This window comes from Melospiza melodia, chromosome 3 (assembly GCF_035770615.1).
Source record: "Melospiza melodia melodia isolate bMelMel2 chromosome 3, bMelMel2.pri, whole genome shotgun sequence".
Taxonomy (NCBI): Eukaryota; Metazoa; Chordata; class Aves; order Passeriformes; family Passerellidae; genus Melospiza; species Melospiza melodia.
This window is the reverse complement of record NC_086196.1, coordinates 136,008,662-136,031,685: the sequence shown is the minus strand read 5'-3', so window position 1 is coordinate 136,031,685 and position 23,024 is coordinate 136,008,662. Positions and strand designations below refer to the sequence as shown.

General features: G+C 52.5%; 1 protein-coding gene across 1 annotated transcript; it reads left to right on the top strand.

Annotated features, from left to right (window-relative positions):
* The first annotated feature begins 1,763 nt into the window (after positions 1 to 1,763).
* Positions 1,764 to 22,253, top strand: TRAM2 (translocation associated membrane protein 2). The gene is made up of 11 exons (XM_063153152.1): positions 1,764 to 1,927; positions 9,120 to 9,183; positions 11,786 to 11,895; positions 12,102 to 12,218; positions 13,752 to 13,810; positions 14,355 to 14,439; positions 14,523 to 14,593; positions 15,266 to 15,370; positions 15,497 to 15,655; positions 17,050 to 17,222; positions 17,844 to 22,253. Exons 1-11 carry the CDS (start codon positions 1,808 to 1,810, stop codon positions 17,915 to 17,917), a joined length of 1,137 nt encoding a protein of 378 aa, XP_063009222.1. The 5' UTR covers positions 1,764 to 1,807; the 3' UTR covers positions 17,918 to 22,253.
* The last annotated feature ends 771 nt before the right edge of the window (positions 22,254 to 23,024 follow it).

Here is a 23,024-nt window from a genome sequence, read left to right as displayed (position 1 = left end):
ACCCTGGAAGCAGAAGGATCCATGTTTTGCTTGAAGGGAGATATTTCAAATCAAAACACTGTTTATACCTTGATTTTCCTAAGCAAAGCCACCAAAGGGCCCTGTCTGCTCTCCTCATGTCCTTGGAGCTCCCTGAGGAGCTTTGGGGGGATTTTAGGGATTGACTTCAATAAATAACACCAAATGTTCCACTGTTTTGCCATGGAGACCTGCTCAGATTGTCTCTGTCCCCACTGCTACACCCCCAGATTGAGCTGGGGTGTGGTTTTGGGAAGGGGGTGGGACAGGGAAGGCACCTCAGGCCTTTCCCTGGTTAATGAGGGAGATTTGGGGTTCAGCACGGGGACTTTGGGATGCAGAGCAGGGTGTCAGGGGGTTGCAGGGTGTGCACAGGCGGGTGGGTGCTGGGACACAGGTGGGTGCTGGGTGCATGGGAGCCCAGATGTGCAGGGTAGGTGGGTGCAGATGTGGGTGCAGATGTGGGAGGTTGCCTGCACACAGTCGGTGGGTGCAGATGCAGGTGTGCATCCCCACATACACAACAGTGGGTTCAAGCATGGGTGGCTGTCCAGATGTGCACAGCACCAGGACACAGATGTGAGGTGGGTGCCAAAACCAGCGTGTGCCTCCACCCACTTTGGAGTGTTAGAGTGTGTGTGGGGCAAGTGGGAGCCGTGACCAGAGCTGGCTTCTCTCTCTGGTGCCGGGATAGGTCATGGTTCCGTGCTAGGTCCAGGGCTGTGCTGAGCTGTAGCAGGGCTGGCTCCAGGTCCGGGGCTTGGTCCCGGGAAGGGTCCATATCTGTGTCCATAGCCGGTGCCCGTCTTGGCTCTCGGTCTGGATCCACATCCGAGCTTTCCATCGTGTGCTGGGTCCAGGTCCCGGGGCGGGCCTGGTGCCGGGTCCGTGTCCAGGGCTGGGCTGAGGTCCCGTGCCGGTACTGGGGCTGGGTCCAGGTCCGTGTCCGTGCCCAGGTCCGGTCCGGCTCGGGGGCAGGCTCGGGTGCTGGGTCTCGGTTTGGGTGCGGGCCCGTGGCTGGGTGCGGGTCCGGCTCTGTGACCTGGGCCCGGTGCTGCTCGGTGCCAATGCCGGCCCCGGTCCTGGTGCTGGTCGGAGCTGTGCTGGTGCCGATGTCACTCCCGGTGCTGGTCGGAGCGGTGCCGGTGCGGTACTGGTGCGGGCCGTGGCGGTGCCGGTCCCGGTCCCGGTCCCAGTGAGGGCCGGGGCGGTGCCGGTTCCCGGTGCCGGCCCCGGTGCAGTGCCGGTGCTGGATCCGGTTCCTGTGTGGGCCGGGACGGTGCCGGTGCCGTTCTCGGTGCGGGCCGGGGCGGTGCCGGTCCCAGTGCTGTTCCCGGTGCGGGCTGGGGCGGTGCCGGGTCCGGTTCCGGTGCGAGCCGGGGCGATGCCGGTCCCAGTGCTGTTCCCGGTGCGGGCCGAGGCGGTACCGGTTTCGTTCCCGGTGCGGGCCGGGGCGATGCCGGTGTCGGTCCCGGTGCGGGCCGGGGCGGTGTCGGGTCCGGTTCCGGTGCGAGCCGGGGCGATGCCGGTCCCAGTGCGGGCCGGGGCGGCGCCGGTGCCGGTCCCGTTCCCGGTGCGGGCCGGGGCGGTGCCGGTGCCGGTCCCGGTGCGGGCCGGGGCGGTGCCGGTGCCGGTCCCGGTGCGGGCCGGGGCGGGGTCGCCGCCGGGGCCGAGCGGAGCCGGGCGGGCGCGGGGAGGGCTCAGGCGGCGGCGCCTGCGCGGGGCCATCGCGGCGCTCCGCGAAGTTCCGCGGGGCCCGGGGAAGTTTGGGCTCGGCTCGGCCCCGGCCATGGCCTTCCGCCGGCGGGCCAAGAGCCACCCGCTCTTCAGCCAGGAGTTCCTCATCCACAACCACGCCGACATCGGCTTCTGCCTGGTGCTCAGCGTCCTCATCGCCCTCATGTTCGAGGTGAGACGCCCCCGCCATCGCCCCCCCCCCGGGACCGGCTCTCCGAGTGTCCCCACCCCGTGGGCGAGGTGACCCCCCTTGGTCTGCATGGGGGTGTCCCCTCCTGGGGCTGTTCCAGCTCGGGACGGTCCCCAGCCGGCCCAGGTACCCCCATCTCGTCCGGGGAGGGGGCTGTAGGGTGCGGGACCCCTCGGTGTGGGCTCAGAGTGCTGCCCCATTCATTCCCCATCGCTCACCCATCACCGGAGCGGGTCCCCACATTGCCACGGAGACCCAGCCTGCTGCTGGCTTTAGGGGTGGCACATCCTTCACATCCTTCTGCCCCCGCTCCAGCTCTGCCGGGGGTCCCTGCCTGCGGAGGGGGAGCACAGGCGGTGTCAAAACCCCTGCCCCAAACCCACCGCAGCTGCCGGGACGTCCCGAGCGCTGAGGGGCACATCCAGCGAGAAGCCAAGCCTTGTCTGCTATTCCCAGCTCTTGGAAATGGAAGAATTTTTTTTTGCCTTTTTTTTTTTCGCCCTTTTTTCTTTAACAGTAGCCCTTTTCCAGGTGTTTTCTCCGCAGCCCGTGGGACGAGCACCGGAGGCTCCCGGGCCTGGGGCAGCGGCTCCCGGGCCTTTCCCATCCCGCTGAGGCACGGGAAGGCATCCCCGGCATTCCTCGCCCTGCTTGGGCGCCGCAGACCCCCTCAAGGCCGCTGTCCCACCCCCGCCGTGCCGGGAACGCCGCTCTGTCCCTGCCGCTGCTCCGGCTCCTTCCCTGTCCGCCTGCTTTCCTTGCCCGTGCGTGGCTCCGGGCATCCCGCCCCGAGCAGCGGGCCCGGTCAGCGGCACCGCCGGCCGGGACCCCCCCGCCTCCCCCGCTGAACCCTCCCTTTCGGCACTGCCACGTTTCAAAGCAAATCCGGATGGGAAAGGGGTGGCCGGGGGGCCTGGCGAGGGAGGAAAGGCTCCTTCTGTAGCAAATCGCAGGAGGAGGAAATCCATTTCCTTAATTCCTCCCCGCTGGCACCCCCTTGCTTTTCTATCCCCCTCTTTTTTTTTTTTTTTACTGCGAACTCATTGAATGAACGAGCCTCTTACAGCACTCGAACCCTTTTCGACGTCCTTGTGCATGTATGTATATTTATTTAAGGGTTTCAAAACCGACCCAGGAGGGCCAGCTGTATTCCAAAGCCACATGCAAATGCTGCAAAGTTGGGCTGCAAGTTTCATACTCGTACTTTAAAAAGAAAATGCCGCTGAAGTTGTGTCTCTGTCTCAGGGTTTCTTCCTGCTGATGGGTTTGTTGCATATTGGGAGCCCTGTCCTGTTGAGGTTGAACCTGGGCTTCCTGCTGTGGTGGTTTTGGTTGATATGGTGCTGTGAGGGCTGTTCTAAAATATGATGAACCTTCCCCCATGGTGGTGGCAGCAGGGAGGGATTTGTGGTGTATCTGTGGGTTTTTTAATGTATTTTAATGAAATCTCCCTCAGATGCTGAAGGCAGCAGTTTGCTACTCTCCAGCAGACCTCAGGGTGACAGCTTGCCATGCCAGGGTGGCTTCCAGTGCTCCCTGTGGCTGGCAGCATCATCCCTGGGCATGGGCTTTGGGACAGCTCTTGGTCCTTGTGGGTATTTCAGTTTACTTTTATTTTATTATTACATTTATTCCTTCTGCTTTCTTTTCCACTGGAGGGGAGATCAGCCTCTGCTCTTGCCCAGCCCTCCAAACCATCCGTGCCTGTTTGTGCCACCACTGTGGTGAGTTTTGTTGGCAGCTCTGATCCCTTGCCATAATGAGGAGGACCTGTCACTGTCCCTTCCCCTCCTTCTCCTGTCATCCCTGCTTCCCACCCTGCAGGCAGGCTTGCACCTTCCCCAAGCTCAGGCCCAGCGGAAAAGGCCGAATCCTGCTCACAATAGGCCGTTTCCTGCAGGGAAGGTTTTTTTGGGAAGACACAAATAAGGTTTTTAACCTTTTCCCAGGCATCCCTCAGGAGCTGACTGCTTCCTTGCTCCAGCACCCTGCTTGGGGTGATGCTGTGGGGCTGCCACGGGTCTCCCACTGCTCAAGCACAGCATAAGCTGCACCTTGAGCATCTTTTTGGGTGCACAGTCTTTCCCCATCCACATGGATTCACCAAGCTGGTAATTCCTCTGTGGCAAGGAGCAGGTGCTGGTCATGACGGGATTTGGTGGCATGAGGCTGCTCATTGGTGTTCCAGGTGATTATTCCAGTGTTGTGTTTGTTTTTGGGGATCATTGCATTACTCAGGGAGGGAATCCCCAGGCTTGGAGGGAGTTTCCCCAAAAAGAGCTGTCCTGAGCTGGGCACTACAAAAGGTTTTTATTTCCCTGTCAACCCTAAGCCTTCAGGGTGTGAAAACACACTTGGTTGTGCAGCTGCCTGATGCCAGAGAGGGATTTTGCCACGTGTGTGTGGCTGCTGGAGCCCAGAAAGAAAAACCTCCCTCTTGTTTTTTTTGGTGTAAAACTATTTTTAGTGAGTCTGTACAGAAACGCAAAGCAGGTGCTTCCCATCCTCATGCAGAAATTACTTTGCATATCTTTTTCCACCCTGCTTTGCAGACAAATGAAGCAAAGGCCAGGCTGGGTTTAATCTGTGTCCCACCAGGGCTGGCTCCTGTGAGTGGTGTTTAGTCAGGTTTGGGGAAAACTTTGCAGATTTTGGAGAAGTTTCTGTATTAGATGAGGGTCTGCTATTGTAATCTCTAATGTGGGGAAGCTGAGGCTCAGTCTTATGCCTGAGGTGATGAAATAAAGCTATAAACCATTGTTTTAGCAGTGGTTCCATGCCCTTGCAGGGCTTTCCCCCTGTGCAGATCGTGGGATGTGAGTCACGGGCTCCCAGGCTCAGAGTTGTGACACTCAGGAGAAGGCAGCTGACGAATGAGCTGCTATTTCCAGGCTTCCTGCTAAATATACTTTCCCCTTCCCAGTCCCCTCCGTAGTACTCTAAAAATTTAGGCCTTTCTATTGTTAATGAGGGAAAACAAAATGCATTCCTGCCTCCCCTGGTCTTTGCCAGATGTGGGAACCGAGGCATGTGGGGGATGTAAGGGTTGAGTGCTGGGAAGAGTGGAAAAAAGGTAAAAAAGTGCAGTATTTAGGTTTACTTTTAAAAAGGGAACAAACAGGAGGGAGGGTGAGGCAGTGGAAATAGTGTCATGCTGGGGGATGAGTTTGTCTGTGGGGGCAGAGGGGCTGCACCGCCCTTGGGAAGGGCTTTTTGTCAAAGCCAGATGTTTACTTTGAGAGGCTTTGGTCCAAAGTTTGGGCTTCAGTTTACATATAGGGCCTGTGTCAATCCATACTGTGCATCAGCAAGTTTGTCTTTCAATAAACTGGGAAAAAGAAACCCGAAGTTGTGAGAAAAGCCTTTGGACAGCATTTTGTCTGTAATTAGTTTGAGTTGTTTTTCAAGCCCTGGAAATATTTTCCCAGCTCAGAGTGCAGAAAACTCCCCCAGCCTCCCCCGCCAGAGGTTTGGAGCTGCTGCTTTCTTCTAGAATGGCTTTAACTCAAGCAGGACCATGGGGATGGTGGCATGCCTGGGGGTTCCTGGCTGTGGTGAAAACAAATCCCACTGGGATGAGGCTTTGGAGAAGGGAAATGTGTTTCATAGAATCCTGGAATTGTTTGAGTTGGAAGGGACCTTAAAACTCATTCCAACCCTGTGCCTTGAACACTTCCAGGGTTGGGGAGTCCACAACCAATCTGGGCAAGCTGTTCCAGAAGTTTGTAGAGTGTGCTGGGGAAGGATGCTCAAAAACTATCCCTAATTCCTGAAAATATTAGTGTTTGAGAGTTGCAGTGGGTAATTTCTGAGAGAGGTGCTAAAGTGCCTGCATGCGTGTGCTTAGACACAAGTGGAGTTGGGATTTTGATGTGGAGCTTTTCATGGCAGGGGTAAAAACAGCATCTTCTAAATTGCTGGGTGGGGCTCTGAGCACCCTGCTCTGTGAAAGGTCTCCCTTCCCATGGCAGGGGGTTGGAACATGATCTTTGAGGTCCCTATCAACCCAAAACATTCTGGGATCTAAAAAAGGATGGGGAGAGCTTTGCTGCTCTGTGTTAGGCAGCAATCTCCAGGCTAGGGGTTGGAATGTGGATTTTTCCAGTCACCACATTGTCAGGGATTAAATGCCTGATGGTAGACAGTGAATGTGTGGTGGTGCTGGGATTGCTTGGCTTTATCTTTTGCTCTGCCACCCAGGGCTGCAAGGTGGATGTGCTGATTTGGTTTCTGGCCATGAGAAACAGCCTTATCCCTGTCCTGGCTGATCAGGCATCTCAGGAAACTCTGGTCATGTTGGACACATTGAGTTTTACCTTTTTATCATCCATCTGCACTTTGGTCCTTGAGTTAGTGTCTTTAACCAGCAGAAAGCTGAAGATGCGGTCCCTTCTTCATGGTTGTAGAGAGCTCCCAGGACAGCTGCTTCCCAAATTTTCCTGGTTCAGACATACAGAACCATGAAATCATTAATAGGGAAAGCCCTCTAAGGTCATTGAGTCCAACCACTGCCCCAGCACTGCCAAGGCCACCCCTAATCCCTGTCCCCAAGTGCCACATCCCTCATAAGGCAGGATGAGGAACATCTCCCTCTGCATAGAGGTGCCCTTAATGCAGGTCAGGGAATGGATGAGAAATAAATATACAGTGTTTGCTACATGGTCCCTGCTCTGTGTGTCCCATGGAGACAAATCCCTCTCCCACCCTCTAAAAAGTTGTGCCAGGAAGGATTAGGTTGGATATGAGGAAAATTTCTTCACTGAAAAGGCAGCCAGTGGTTGGAACAGGCTGGAAGTGGTGGAATCGCCATCCCTGGAATTGTTCAGAACTTCTGCAGATGTGGCACCCATGACCAGGGTTTTGTGGTGGGCTTGGCAGTGCTGGGGGAACAGTTGGATTCCATAATCTTAGAGGACTTTTCCAACCTAAATTATTCTGTGATTCCATGAATTGTCCCCCTGCCAGTAGCAGTTAAGTGGCAGCTCTGGCTCTGCTCTCTGCCCTGCAGGACAGAAGTGTGCCCAGCCCTTCCTTTCCCATTTCAGCATCTTGTTTCAGAACAAACAGACAGCAAGTCTTGTGCCTCTGAATAATCCTCACATTTCTCTTCCCACTCCAAACTTCTGCCTTCTTTGGCTGCCTGTGAAATGCTCAAGGCAGGCTCTGGAGGGTTTTGCCATCCCTGGTGCTCATCCCTATTTCCCAAGCCAAGGAAACCTGTTTTTTGCCTTGCAGGTGCCTGCATCTAGGAGGTTACCATATTTTAACAACCAATTTGTCTTTGGTTGTTAAAATATTTCACTGAGGCTTTAGGAAGCAACCTGCTACCTCTCTGTAAGGAAAGGGGGGGGGGGTGCTGGGATGGCTCCAAAGCTGCTGGTGGTTCTGCAGCCCACAGGAAGCAAAGGCAGGTGTGGAGATGGGACAAAGCATTGCTTGATGGAGGAACCTTGCTACCAGGTGCTCTGGGAAAGAAGATCAGGAAAAAGAAAAAGAAGATCAGGATTGGAAAATGTGCTGGGGCTGAGCTCTGTCTGGGCATTGCTTCCCACCCTGGAGATACTCTGGGGCCATTTTCCTGGACTCACAGCTCTGGCCTGTGTCCTCTCCAGCAGGTTAGAAGGCTTCACCTGGAGATGATGTCTTGTTTCCAGCTGTTGATAGCAATGGATGTCAGCCAGGTACTCGGGGAGCTGTAAATCCATCAGTGCCTGCTGCCTTTAGCACGTCCGTGACACGGCCGCCCATCCCTGCAGCACCACAGCCACCACTGGCTCCATGCCTTTGTTTCATGCCCTGTGCCAGTCTGTGGCAAGGTTTGGATGTAAACTCCAGTCCTGGATGTGCTTTACAGCTCTGGGATGAAGCAACTTGGCTTTCCCAGCCAGCAAGGTCTGCAGGAGCCAGAAGTGTCTCCCTCAGCCAGCTTGAGGCCAGACGATGCACTTTTTCCATTCCCACCCCAAACTCTGCCCATGGTCTCCATCTCCTGCATCTACTCCTCCACAAACAGAGCACAACATGTGGGATTTCCTTTTTTTTTTTTTTTTTTTTTTTTTCTCAGTGGAAAAAGCAATAAAATCCCCAAACATCACAAAAACACACCATGGAGTTTGCTGTCCCTGAGCTGGGGCTGCCTGCCCCGGTTGCTCAATGCTGGTGGTGGCAGGATGGGAACTCTTGGCAAAGTCTCCCCCACAAGCTGTGGAGCAATTTCCAGCTGGGATTTTAATATCCTGCAGCTCTGAAGCAGTGGCAGCCATGTCTGTGTGAAATGCAGCTCATCTCCATCAGTGTTTGACGGACACAGGATTTTTTGGGAATGGTTTTGTTTGAGGGTGGGTGCTTGTGAAGTGTTGGAGCCACTGGAAAGGGAAAATCTGGTGACCTGCTGCCATTGTGGGGTTGGATGGGATGAAGGCATGTTTGGTGTTAGATGTCTGTGCACTGGATTTTGCTGTGGCCCCAGTTTGAGGGTGCTTTGGTCTCAAAGATGCAGTTTTGGGGTGTCCTGTGGGGTGGATGCTCTGCCCCATCCCCACAAAGCCTCCTGCTTTACTGCTGGGAAGGATCAGCAAAATTAAATTCCTTTGAATTAAAAGCAGTTTAATCAATGGCCACCTCTCTGGTGATCAGTGACAGGATCAGAGGGAATGGCTGGGGCTGTGTCAGGAAAGGTTCAGGTTGAATATTAGGAAAAGGTTCTTCCCACCCCAGAGGGTGGCTGGGTACTGAACAGGCTCCCCAGGGAATGATCACAGCCCCAAGCCTGACGGAGTTCAGGAAGGGTTTTGACAATGCTCTCAGGCACAGGATGGGATTCTTGGGGTGTCCTGTGCAGGGACAGGAGTGGAATTTCAATGATCTTTTTGGTCCCTTCCAGCTCAGGATATTCCATGATTTGATTCTATGGTTCAATAAATAAAAGGTGAGCAGCACAGCCCTGGGTTTTGGATGTCTTGATATCTCATCCCAGGCTTTTTTTTCTCTCTTTGGCCATGCGCCTGGGATCTTGTGGGTGACCAGTGAGAGTTTCAGTGTTCCTGCAAGTGAAGTTGGTGCTGGCACATCTCCCTGGGTGATTTGCCTTTCCCATCGTGATGGGAAAATAACTGGTCCAGAGGAATGGATTTAACAACTGATTTGCTTCTTGTCCCCTCTGTGTCTTTGACAGGTCACAGCCAAGACTGCCTTCCTGTTCATCTTACCTCAGTACAATGTTAGTGTGCCTACAGCAGGTGAGAGATGCCTCTGCTCCACAAAGAAGTTTGGATTCCTCCCAAGAAGAGGAAGGAGTCGGGTTTGCCCCACATCCTCACTTCCAGCTGCCTTGGGCTCACCCTGTACTGATCAGCTGCTCAGGGCCTTGTCTAGCAGTAAATGCAGTCTGGCAGAGATGTTAGAAATAAGACATTTTGTGAAGAAACAAAGTTTGAGTGGCTCAGACCACTCTGATCATGTCTCATGCAGCCAGGGTTGGGAAGAAATCTTTCCAGGGATTCTGGGGGCTTCCTCTCTCTTTCTGCCAAGGCCAGGCCACTCTGTGCTCCCTGCAGGATGAGGGTGCTGCTCCAAGCCTGGCCAGGCAGGATCCAGCTGTGTGATTGCCTACCTGGAGCAGCTCCTTGTCCCTCTGGGGAGCAGGAGGGATTTACCTCTCTGCCAAGCAGCAGGGGCTGTTCATGTCATCCCTGTCCTGCTGATTTTTGGGGATGGCACCTGGAGAAGAAGGTGTGGAGATGGATGTGGTGCACTGTGACAGCGTTCACAGGGGTCTCAGGTTGAGGGAAGAGACGAGGATCTGACTCCATGTTTCAGAAGGCTTGATTTATTATTTTATGATATATATTACATTAAAACTATACTAAAAGAGTAGAAGAAAGGATTTCATCAGAAGGCTGGCTAAGAATAGAATAGAATAGAATAGAATAGAATAGAATAGAATAGAATAGAATAGAATAGAATAGAATAGAATAGAATAGAATAGAATGATAACAAAGTCTCTGTCTCAGACTCTCTGTCCGAGCCAGCTGGGCTGTGATTGGCCATTAATTAGAAACATCCCACATGGGCCAATCAAAAATCCACCTGTTGCATTCCACAGCAGCAGATAATCAATGTTTACATTTTGTTCCTGAGGCCTCCCAGCTTCTCAGGAGGAAAAATCTTAAGGAAAGGATTTTTCATAAAAGATGTCTGTGACAGTGCACAGCATCCCTGATTCACAGGGAGTAAATTCCAGGAGGCTCTGAGCTGGTGCAGCTCAGAACCAAATGGACCAGAGGAGGTGTCCCAGCTCCCAGCCAGGAGGCTCAGCCTCTGTTATTCCTATTTTGGCTGCTGGTTGCTGCCTTCCTGGCTCAGAGCCCCTCTGGATCTGGCAGGGATCTGGGCACTGGCCTGGAGGCAGCAGGAGGTGCTTTGGGTAAAGGCCTGGGCTTGGGATGAGCCAAATGCCCAGGGCACAAAGCTTGGCCTGGTGGCAGAAAACTGCAGTTAATTGGGAGTGTTTGAGTAATCATCCAGAGAAAGAGCAGGGTTGGGATTAGGGGAGCTGCAGAGGCAGACATGTGGAAGCTCTACCCTTAAGGGCTTTGGTTATGGCTGAAGGAATCATCCAGCTTCCAGATTAACTTGTGGTCCTTTCTCCCCTGTGGCACAGTCCAGACAACTTCTGCTGCTGGTTTTTAAGGGATTTATTCTTTCCTGATATGAGAAGTCCCAGGGGGCACAGAAGCACCTCCCCAGGACCAGGTATTGGGGTATCAATATGGGGCATGAGCTAGTGGGGAGAGAGATCTTAGTGCAGCAGCTTCTTGGGAGGAATCTAAATTTTTCCAAGGCTTTCCCACATCCCCCACAGCTCCTGCTAGAGATGCTCTGGAGAGAGAAGGCACAGCACATATACATTATATATTTTTTTTTTTGGTCTTGCAGTACTGTCTTTTGCCTTGCACTGGGATGCAGGCACCATTTTTACCTCTGGGTCTGCACAGCACTAGGGGCTCCTAAGGATGTTTTCATATCCTTGAGCCAGGTGTGTTCATAAATCCTGTTCTTAGAAACCTGGAATGAAGCTTTGTTTAGGGTAGGCAGGGCTGGTGACAGAGCAGTCCCTTCCCAGCACTGGTACCAGGAGAGGAGAGGCTGGATCAGGGTGAGGGAGAGCAGCAGCCAGGAGTGGGCTGAGCTTTGTGTGGTGATACTTCCTGCAGCCTTCCCAACTCTGCTGCTTCCCATAAGCTTCAGGGCTGAAAATAGTCACCTAAATGCAGATGTCTGGGGTATTTTTGGGTGCTGCTGGGTCTCCTGTTGCTCCAGAAGAGCACAGCCTCCTGTGGGTCCTATTTCTAATCCACCAGCCCTGTGCTGCTGCCTCAGATCTCTGAATAGCAGAAGGCATCTGCATGTAGGCAGCTGAATCCTGCTCCAGCAGTTTTCAGGGAAGATCATAAGGAAATGTTAAATCATAACTGAGGAGGTGGAAATCCTATCCCAAGCCCTGATGTTCCTAGTGGGGCATCCCTGATCCCATCACTTGCTTCTGCTTCCCATGTTTTCATCCCTCCAGGTGATAAATTCCCATCTCCACAGTTGAGCTGTCCCCAGTGGCAGGGGGATGATTTTAGTGTCCCCAGTGTCTCCTCCCTTGAGGTGTTGTACCTGTCAGAGGGGAAACCACCCATGTCTGCCACGAGCCAACCCTGGAGAGAGCCCTTTGGCCACTGCCATAGTCATGACCTCTCTCTGGTGTCCCCATCCAAGCTGCTCCCCACTAAGCCCTCCCCTGGAAATCCTTTGGGCCACGGGGGTCTGACCCACACTCTGGTGTCTTTGCAGATGGGGAGCTGGTCCAGTATCACTATGGGCTGAAGGACCTGGTCACCATCCTCTTCTACATCTTCATCGCCATCATCCTGCACGCAGTGGTGCAGGAATACGCCCTGGACGTGAGCACCATTCCCTGTCCTGTGTCCTCAAAATACCTCAAATCCCATGGGGGCTCTGCATTAAAATGCTCTTCTGGGGGTGGTCTGGGGGCTGAGGTGATGATGAGTGAACCTTCATCTGTGGAGGCTGCTTGGGATGAGGAGGAGAGACAGAGTTGATGGTGGCTGATGTTTTCTTGTTGGTCTCTCCCTCTGCTCCTTCCCAGAAAATCAACAGGCGTCTGCACCTCTCCAAGGTCAAGCACAGCAAGTTCAATGAGTCAGGGCAGCTGGTTGCCTTCCACCTCACCTCTGTCATCTGGTGCTTGTACGTCGTGGTGACGGTAAGGCACGGGGCTGCCTGGAATTCGGGTTTCCAGGGGGAGCTATGGCTTCTGGAGCACAAAATCCCACTGGCAGCAGAGTCCCCAGCCAGCTTCTGGGCCAAAACAGGCACATTTCAGTCAGTTTAGTTTTCAGCTGTGGTGGATCTTTCCTTAAGGCAGTTTTGGGAGATCTTTCTCCTGTGTTGTACAAGGCACAGGTAAATGGGCTGTGAAATATTTTTGGGCCCCAGAAACCCTGCCTGGCCCCATCATCTCCATCCTCTGCTCCAGGACCTGATGCCTTCCTCAGCTTATTTTCCTCCTTATGTACATTCAGTGCCTTGAGGTTTCTGGGTGCCTTTTGTGGGGTCATGGGACTAATGGGCAGAATTTTGGAATCCCTCTTTGTTGTTCCTTCCTTGGCAAGCTGATGGTGAGGGAATCTTTGAAAACAAGGAAACCTTGCTGTTCCTATGGGTGTCAACCCAAAGAATTCAGAGGGAAAAGTGTCATTTTGGGAAGGAAAGGGAAGAACAGGTGGTGTGGGAGAGATCTGACTCTTTTGGCAGTGTGAAGTGATGATGCTTTGCTGCCTGCAGCCATTGGGGTTCAGCTTTGGTCTGCAGTGGCTCTGGGGATGGATCCTTGGGGACAGATTCCCTCCCCACTGCTCAGAGGATCCTGCCAACCCTTTAGAGAACTACTTTTCCCTTCAAGGCCAGCATCTCTAGAGATCTGCTGACACTGCCTCTGCCTCATAAGGCTCTGAGGAAGGAAACATTGGCAAAACAGTTGATGCTGCTGGTTTTGGGCTCCCCTTACCCAGTGCCAGACTGATCCCTCAGCAGCTGTGGGGCTGGAGCATCCTATACAGCCCACATTGCTGTGATGTGCTCCCCAAACACCCAACACACGTAGAGCGGGTCACTCTTGTACTTCCCTGGCCTTCTCCAGCTGAAAAAAGGTCTTGGGACAGACAGGGAATGGATGATGGTGACTGGGCAAGATAAATTTCCCATGCCAGCATCTCCTTGCAAAGTCCAGGGCAGCATCTGTGTGGCAGGACTGAGAAGGGAGTCCCATCCTGTAAGGCAAGAGGTGGAAAATGAAACTATCCAATTCATATCAATTATTTTTATTGGTGTTTTCTGTTCCTCTTTCTCTTCAGAAGCACTTCTTGTTGCTGAAGTGCTGCTGGGGTTGGAAATGCCAGTGGGCAAGAAGCCTCTGGACCATGCACACAGGAATCTCACCCCTACACTTCCAGAGCATTCCAAACCCCAAAATATCCTCTCCTGAACTTGGGACCCTCTGTGCAACTCAGCAAGCAGCTTTCTGCCCCCAAACGAGGGGCCTGGTGAAATTTTAGAGGGGTGCTAGAGACCCAAGATGCAGAGCTCAGCCCTGGCCCTCACAGGGAATGTGGTTTTTCCTGCAGGCTGTGATGAGACTTGGGTGTCATTCCCAGTTCCTCCTTTCACTGTACCATTAGACCCCCCTCTCATAACCTGTTTTGTTTTGCTGAAGCCTTGCCTCTCTTGTCTTTTTCAGGAGGGATACATTTCAAACCCCCGGAGTCTGTGGGAAAACTACCCGCATGTTTATCTGCCGTAAGCACTTGGGAGGGCATTTTGTTCTGGGGTTGGCCACTTCCTTCCTCTCCATGGTTTTGCCTGCTGGGAGTGGGGTGCTGATAGCACAGCACAGCACCCTCTGCATGCACTGTGCAGCAAGGATGCTGCAGTGAGACTGTGGGCAGTGGGGATATCTCGTTTGTGAGCCTGGGGAAGGGTGTTCCAGAGGGTTTCATGAGGAGGACCCTGTGGGCTTGGTTACTCATCCTGCCTTTCCCAAGGTGAAGTCTCTTGGCTGTGCATTTTTCACAGCAGAAATGTAGTGGGAGATGACCCTTCTTTCTTGGTTTTTTACAAAAGCGAGGCTTGCTGAAAGCACAGAGACCACAGCACAAGCATCTGGATAAACTCCATGCGTGGCTCTCTCGGCTCAACAAATAATTTCAGCCCTGAAATGATTTCTCCTAAATCCAATGGCTCCAAAACAATGGAGGGATTGCCTAATGCTGCCCTGGCACTCAAGTTCTTGGGATCCTGCCTTGGCCTGGGCTGGCTCACGTGGCTCCTCCCTGCATTTCAGGTACCAGGTGAAGTTTTTCTACCTGTGCCAGCTGGCCTACTGGCTGCATGCCCTGCCCGAGCTCTACTTCCAAAAAGTCCGCAAGGTGAGAGCCAGGTGGAGGTTTTGGGAGAGGGAGGGTGGCTGGAGAGGGCTGAGAGGTTCATTTGGCTTTTCTGCCCCTGCCAGGAGGAGATCCCCCGGCAGCTGCGCTGCATCGCGCTCTACCTGCTGCACATCGCCGGCGCCTACCTGCTCAAGTGAGTCCCTGCCCCAGCATCCCCTCCCACACCAGGGATGGGGCTGGGCAGCTGCTTCTGCCCTGGGGAGCACCTGGGAATCCTCAGGGGTGAGGGGCTTAGAAGGAAAAAATGGGATTGTTTCAGTGGAGAGTGACTTTTTACCTAAGCAGGTATATAGGACAAGGGGAATGGTTTTAACCTAGAAGATATTTGGATATTGGGAAGAAATTCTTCTCTGTGAGGGTCATGAGGCACTTGGCACAGGTTGTACAAAGGGTTCCTCATCCCTGGAAGTGCTCAAGGCCAGGTTGTATGGGCACTGGAGCAGCCTGAGACAGTGAAAGGTGTCCAGGGCAGGGAGTTGGAGTGAGATGGTCTTTAAGGTCCCTTCTCACCCAAACCATTCTCTAATGAAAAGCAGAGCGGCCTTGCCAGCCATAGGGTTTTGTGTTGGATATATCCCAGCTCTGCCAGTGTTTTGGATGTTGTTGATGGTTTGTAGACAGGGATTTCCCCTACTGCAGTTCTGCCCTCACAGAGGTCTGGCTTTGGGCTGGTGCTGCAGCTCATGGACAGCAGGGCTGAGTGTGCAGCTGGGTTTGAAGGATGAAGGTTGAAGGATGAAGGATGAAGGTAGAAGGATGAAGTCTGACCAGCCCAGTGATGCTTTTTTTGCCTCTTCTCTGCCAGTTTAACCCGCCTGGGGCTGATCCTCTTGCTGTTGCAGTACTTGGCTGAGTTCTTCTTCCACATGGCACGGCTGGTTTACTTCACGGATGAGAACAACGAGAAGCTGTAAGCAGGGGAGCTGCCTGTGCCTCCCATCCTCCTCTGGAGCCCAGGAGAGCCTGGATCTTGCTCTCAGCTCCTGGGTCAGCACTGGGGCTGCTCCTGCCCACACCTCTGCTTTCCCTCCTGCAGGTTTAATGTCTGGGCCGTGGTGTTTGTGGTCACCAGGCTCTTCACCCTCACCTTGTACATCCTGGTCATCGGCTTCGGGCTGCCGCGCGTGGAGAGCCAGGCCCTGGACCCTGAGAGAGGGAACTTCTTCAGCTTCCTCTTCAACAATATTCTCTTCAGGTAGGAATGTCCTCTGTGTCTTCCTTGGCTGTGTTATCTCAGCATGGGTTTTTCTGAGTTTGGAAATGATGGAATCCCAGAAAGGTGTGGGTTGGAGGGGACCTTAAAGATCATCTTGTTCCAACCCCTGCTATGGACATGGATATCATCACTGGACCAGGTTGCTCCAAGCTCCATCCAAATGGGATCCAGACAGTGATGATCTGATCCTGATTCCATTTAGGAAAGGTCTTAGTGAGCTGAAGGGGGTGTGAAGGAAGCAAGGAGGGGTTTAAAGGCTACAGAGAGCCAAAACAGAGGGAAAAAGTCAGGAAATTATGTGTTAATCAAGTGAAGTTATAAAGTGCGAGCCTATGTTGGAGAAATGCTTGCAGGCTTTCCCTGTTGTACCTGTAAGTGCATTTCCATGGATGTGGTCAAGGAAAAGGCATTTTCCCTTCTGCTTGGCCATGTTTTGCTGCTTGTTGATGTGAGAAGCAGAAAGTGGAATGGGCTCCTCTTGCCTTGCAGTCTGTCAAGTCTGGGAGCCTTTCTCACCCTTGCAGCAGCTGTGGGTTGAGTTCAGAATTTGCCAGGCATGGTCATTCTCAAGATTTTTGAAGCCAAGGACTGCTGGCACAGCTGAGGATTTGAGGGTCTTTCTTACCTCCCTTCCAGGTGGTAATGATGGATGATCCTTTAGATCATGCAGGGACGTCGTATCTTGTCTGTGCCACTTTGTGTTTTGGGCAATGCTGGTTGAGATGATCTTGTTCATCCTGTGGGAATCTACAAAATCAGAGGGTTTTGGGAAAGGTGCAAAAGGCAGGCTTCAGAGACAGTAGAACTGTGATTAGAGCTAAGCTAGCAGGCTTACAAGTAGGTATTGTATTTGAAGTGGGTGAGCATTGTTTTGACCAAAGGTACGTGTGCTTATAGTGATTGGATAGAACTACTGTCAGTGTGCTTTTGCTTTGTGTGATTGGTCAAAAAACTTAAAAAGTAAGTTGTAACATTAAATTCTTCGTCTGCTGCCTGAGATGTGAGCTGATGGCATCTTCCCATTGTCATAACCATGTAATGAGACTGACGCTGAAAAATAAAACAGCTCAAGGCACGTTCCCAGCAGTCCCATCCCATTTGTAATTTGTACAGACCCCTGACCAGCGATACATCCATTCCTGCCCTAAAGTTGAAAGAATCGATGAATCAAAACCTGAGAGCTTTATGACATGGAGGGAAAGGAAGGTGGCTGCTCTGGGCTCAGGGGTAGCAGAAAGGAGAGATGGTGGCTGGAGGGATGGCATCTGCCACGGGGGGGGACCTCGGCCACCAGCCCCAGAGTGGGGGGATGGCCGGGCTGGGGGTGGCCTCGCTGCTGTGTTCTCAGCCTGCCTCTTCTCCGCCCCTGGCAGAATGAGTGTGCTGCTGTTGGTGTGCCTCTTCCAGGCCTCGGTGATGTGGCGCTTCATCCACTTCCAGCTGCGGCGCTGGAGGGAGTACTGGAACGAGCAGAGCAGTCGGAAGCGAGCGGCCGCCGCTGCTGCTGGCACCAGGCAGCAAACCAAGCTGCTCAAGAGGGACTCGGGTGAGTGCTGCAAGGGTGGCACCGTGGAGGGGGCAGCCCTGGGGTTCAGCATCCCCCCAGCATGGTGCTGACTGTGCAGGGTGTCCCCAGCTGTGTCCTGATGTCATGGGGGTTTCCCCATGTCTGGGGGACAGTTGTGAGAGATTAAAGGGTTTGGCTTGTGCAAGGGACAAAGTTGCTTTCTCTGTAGAATCACAGAATGGTTTAGATTGGAAAAGACCTCTGAGGTCATGGAGTCCAACCTTTGACCAATCACCAGGGTGTCAACCAGACTAGAGCACTGAGTGCCATGTTAAGTCATTCCTTGGATACCTCCAGGGGTGGTGACTCCAAATCTCTCTGAGCAGCCCATTCCAATGTTTAATCACCCTTTCTGTGAGGAAATTCCTTCTAATGTCCAACCTGAGCCTCCCTTGTGGCAGCCTGAAGCCGTTTCATCTTGTCCTGTCCCTTGTTCCCTGGGAGTGAAGCCCCACCTGGCTGCACCCTCCTGTCAGGCACTTGTGGCAAGCGAGAAGGTCCCTGCTGAGCCTCCTTTTCTCCAGGTTAAACACCCCCAGCTCCCTCAGATCACACTCCAGACCCCTCACCAGCTCCGTGTCCCTTTGTTGCCACCCCCAGGTTACCATGAAAACGGAGTGGTGAAAGCAGAGAACGGAACCTCACCCCGCACCAAGAAGCTCAAGTCTCCATAGAAGCCAAGGGTTGTCTCCTGGGGAGGAGGGCGAGATACCAGGACTGAGCTGCCCCTCCTCCTGCTCCTCACGAGCGAGCGGCGTCCCAAAAGGCTCGGGATCATCTTCCCAAGGTGTCTCTCGCTCTCCTCCCTTCCTTTCTTGCTCTCATGAACCGTTTGCAATAAAACCAAAAAGGCCCCATTCCCCTTCTCCCATCCCCCTCATAGGAACCTTCTCCAGCCCTCCTGGTTTTGCCTCTGATCATAAACCAGCGTGCAATTTTTATTTTTTTTTTTTCCTTTTCTATTTTAGTGTTCAGTTATTTTGGTTAAATGGTTACAAATGTATCATAGATGGTTCCAAACAATCCTTTTTTCTCCTACAGCATGTTCCTCCCCTCTCTTCATGGTGCTTCCCTGAGCCCCTGGGACAGGGCCACGACAGCTTGAAGGCACCAAATATGTGTTATGGGATCAGATTCCTGGGGGAATGTGCTGGGGCTGGGAGATCTGAGGCTCAGGGGTGCTCTCAGGTGAGATGGGGCACAACTGGCCTGCACTCAGCAGGATGGTGATGCTGCAAAGAGAGACAAGGGTCTGATGGAAGAAGCTCAACCCTGTCTTGTCTCCTGGTGGACCTCTGGTTAACTGGGGTTTTCTGAACCCTGCTTTTGAGAATTTTTGAGAGCTGGCCAGCAGAGAAGGGAGAGAACTTCCCTCTTCATATGGAAGGTCCATCTCCCGGCCTCTGCTTGCCCCAGCTGAGTTTCTCTTGGCTGTCCCGTGGTTGTTCTGAGCCCAGGCCTCTGCAGCTCTCAGTGTTTTGTAACAGGGCAGCAGCATCCTAAGTTCCACATGAATCCTTGAGGCCTGCCCTGCTCTGAGTGTTGGCCTGGCTTTTGTAAGCCCAGCCTTTTGCCAGCTTCTCTGTGCCTCATGAACCTGGTGTTCTTGTTCCTTGTGACCACGTCCAGGTGACAGATGGGTTGCTGCAACGGGTTTTTGCATCAGTGGGACTGTGCCCCTCATGCTGTCACCTCAGCCTTCCTCGTCCCTACCGTACCAGTCCAGCCATGCCATCGGCAGCCACCAGCTTCACTCTGTTTCCCATGGATACAGTGCTTGTATCCACCCAAGGTGCTATCAAATCCAGGGTTTCTTCCAAAAATCCTAGCCCCTTCATCCCTTTCTGAGCTGTGAATGAGATGACAGGGAAGGAAGGCGAAGGAGGCCGGGGCTGCAAGGAGCAGCTTGCATTTTAGGAAAAGCCTGGCTTGTGACACGTAGCTGTTAGCAGATGGAGTTGTCTCAAATCTACCTCAGAGGCCATCTGTTGCTGCAGACCACTTTCTCCTCTTGCTTCTGCCCACTGCCACCTCCACGTGCTGGCAAGAGGTTTTGTGGAAAGCCAGATCCCACCAGCTTCATCCCTCGCTGAGTCTGCTGGGGAGCAGCATCTGCTTGGGGTTTCATGGGTCAGTGCCATCTCTCTGGGCTTCTTTTTTGGTGTGCCACGCCAAGCTAGGTTTGGCAGGTGAGCAGTAGTGGCACCTCTGTCCCCATACTGTCCTCTGGGGCAGTTCCTGAGCTGGGCTTTGCTGCTGGTGCCTCTTGTGCAGTGAAGTCAGCCGTAGCTTTAGTTCTGCTTGACACAGCAGGAGCAGGGGACTCGTGGTGTGTCCCCTTGGCTGGGTGAGGAGAGGGACACAGAGCTGGGCTGCTGTCCATGTGCAGTGCAGGACTGATCCTTGGTGTGCCCCTGGCTCAGCCCCTGGGGGCACCTGAACTCCTTTTTGAGTGCAATTCCAGCTTGAGGCTGGTGCTGTTGTTCTTCACACCAGTCATGTTTTGAGAAATGGGTGACAGTTGATTCTCTGCCCCTCTTGGAGCTGAGTTGGGGTTTTTTACCCATTTATCTGGGTGTCTTTTGTCCTTTCCTCCTCTCCTTGTTGAGGAGACACTGGAGGGAGAAGACATGCAGGGACATGAGGACAGTTGGTCAAATTCCACTTGTTCCTCAATCCCCGCAATTTGAGTGTCAAGTGAGAGATTTTGGCAGGAGAGGGCTCTCCCTGTTTTCAGGGGAGCTGGGGAAGGAGGCTGGAGCAGAGCCCCTGGTGGCTCCTTTCCATTGCTCCTTGTAGCCTGTGCTGGGAGGATAAGACACTTTTTGGCTCAGAGGCAGCAACAGGACCTGCAGTGCAGCGTGACTGGGGGGAAAAGAGCTTTATGTTGGGGAGGACATGGAAAAGGTCGAGTGTGAGAGGTTTTTCCTTTCTCCTGCCTCTTCCCATCCCCTGCCAGTGCCCTCCAGGAGTGACTGCTGGCTGGCACCTCCCAGAGCCTCTGCCAGGCCTTTCTGCAGCACCAGTGCCTTGCAGCAGCCGAACTGCTGACTCTGTGAGCAGGTGACACGTAGAGCCCCCCAAAAACACGGCGGCTGAATGATTCCTCCTCCTGCCTGCTTGGCTTCAGGCAGCTCTTCCACTTGCACAATCCTATCTCTGTACAGTAGCTGGTGATGCTTTGTATCCCAAGTGCCTTATGTTGTAGTCTCTCTGTGCACTATAGCAGTACCTGAACACCCTCCTTTGTTACTACGTATGTACAACATATGCTACATTTATGTGTTTTCTGTTTCCTTTTTGATAGAGCTACCAGGAAAAGGGACATTTGTTTTTGAAGCATTTCCATGTGTTCTTTTTATTATTTTAGTTTTTTAAACCTATAGATGATGGGGAGCTTTTTTTTTTTTTTTTTCCTAGCCCTCCCCTATATTTAGTCCTCAGAAATCCCCATCCTTCTGGCAGGTTGTTTTTTTTTTGAGCTGAGCCTTTGTTGTGAGGCGATATCCACTGTCATCCTGGAGGTTTGCAATCCCATCTCCATCAGAGGGGCTGCCTTGGGCTCCCCATCCCTGTGTTGTAGTGCAAGCACAATCCCTGGGCTGCAAGCCTGCAGTAACTGCTGCTGTTGTTCCTGTGTCCGTGTCATTTCTCAGCAGATCCAGCCTTTCTTTCAGCCCAAAGAGCTTTTTCTTGGAGCGTTGTCATTGCAAGCCCTTAATGGTCAGTCTGTCCTTGGCCTCTCTGCCTATGAAATGCCACGAGCTCACTTCCCTTTACTGGATGCTCTTCTCATGCCCCATCTGTGTCATCTGCAGAAAACATCATGGAATTGTTGGGTGAGGTTGGAAAATGCCTCCAAACTCGTCAAAGTCCAACCTTTACTCCAACACCAAGATCCAACCCCGAACAGGAGCTCTTGTCCACCACAGTGTAGAAGGTGATGGAGATTATCCAAAACTTCCAGTGGGATGTGATTCATTGCACTCTTCCCATGGGCTTGAGGCTGCTTTAGTAGTCTGTGTCCATTATCCAAGCTGTGGAGGTCAGGAATTGAGTAGCCTGTGATTTTTGGGGTGAAGTGTAGTGTTTTCCTGTCCTAGCCTAGAAGAGCTGTGAAATACCAGCACTAGTTCTCTTTTCTTGTCTTAGGTAGTTGGAGAATGGGCTCGGGAAGAGAAAGGGGTGGAGTAAAAACAGATGTAGCATTTCACATACAGTTTTTGAGTGACTCTTACATTATGGGGCATTACAGTTGCGTTTTATGTTGTTGTTATTTAGGATTCTTTCTTCTTACTCATCATGTTTGGGTTAGTAGTAGCCAAGTTCCAGTTCCCCTGTAGGTCCCCTTATCTTCAACTCAGTGTTTTACCTTAACAAAAAGGTATTTTTGGTAGGGTTCCTGGTTGGAGGGAAGTGTGATCACTCTGGGATGTCTCCTCCTTGCCTCCAAGTGACTCTGGGAGCTTGGAGCCATCCTGCCTTTGCTCCTGGGGCTTTACAGCAGCCTCAGGCTCTTGCCTTGGGTAGATGGAGCCCAGGTTGTGTCAGCAGTGGGTGGAGATGTTGGGGTTTGATTTACAGCCTTCCAGGAAACTTAACGGGGGATGAAAGGTTGGTTTAGAAGGTTCTATGCCAGCAGTAAGGTAGATTCCTCCTCCTTGGAGCTGTGTGTGGGGTTTTTCTGGGAAGAATGGCTGTTGGAAAAGCCAGGCAGAGGTGTGTAGTTTTTCCTCGAAAATGTTGAACTCAACTGATCAAACTTCAGCAAAGGAACTTGAGGAAAAATTCTGTTCTTCCATATTTATGCTTTAGTGCAAATTTCCTGATTTTGGAGGGGGTGGGGGGAATTAACATTCTCTGGTATTTTATCCCATTTGTTTCATTCTTCTGTCACCTCAGTTTTTGTACGGATTTTGTTTGTTGTTGTTCGTTGTTCAATGACTTTTGTAATAAACTCAGCAGAAGTATTTTTCTGAAATAAATAAATAAAAGGCATAGATTCTTCCAGTGCTGTTTCCACTGATGCTTTATTATTGCCAAGCTGTGCATGTGGCAGGGACACCTTCCACCATCCCAGCTTGCTCCAAGCCCCATCCAGCCTGGCCTTGGACACTTCCAGGAATGGAGCAGCCACAGCTTCTCTGGGCACCCTGTGCCAGGGCCTCACCACCCTCACAGGGAACAATTTTTTCCCCAATATTCAATCTAAATCCACTTTCAGTTAAAAGCCATGCCCCCTTACCCTGTCACCCTAAGCCCTTGCAGCTGGGATTCATCTTCCCACATTTCCCATGTCCCCAGCACAGGCAGCTGCTCCAGAGTTCATTATTCGTGGCTGCTTTCATCAGAGGCAGTGGAGGATAAGGGAATTTGTAGGAGATGATTTATCTGATGTGGTTTAGGCACATATTTTTGGTGAGCTATATTGTATATTTTGTGCAGCTGGCCCCAGGCACACAACATCACTTGGCTGAGGTTTAGGTTAAGGTTTCATAGCCTGTGCAGAAAATAGTTTCTGACTTTCTACAGCTCAAGTAATTTCATCTGTAAGTTTTTGGTCTCTTGAAATCTGAGGTGGACCAGAGATCCCTGGAATGATGCTTGGTCTGGTGAGCAGCAGCACAAAACAGGCCCAGAAGGGAAGAGCAGTGACCTTTCCAAACAAGGGAGACAGGAGGGAGCTGTCACATGGAGACTCTCAGCTGTCTGAGGGGAAGAGGGAATCCATGGCACAAAAGCTGATTTAAAGCAGCATTTTGTTCCAGAGAGCTTTGTTCT

Bases quoted from the DNA above. Each gene is read 5' to 3' on its own strand.
- TRAM2 (XM_063153152.1), top strand. From the start codon at position 1,808: ATGGCCTTCCGCCGGCGGGCCAAGAGCCACCCGCTCTTCAGCCAGGAG. The intron at 12,219-13,751 runs GTAAGGCACGGG...TGTCTTTTTCAG, and splicing joins GCTTGTACGTCGTGGTGACG to GAGGGATACATTTCAAACCC. The intron at 17,223-17,843 runs GTGAGTGCTGCA...TGCCACCCCCAG, and splicing joins GCTGCTCAAGAGGGACTCGG to GTTACCATGAAAACGGAGTG.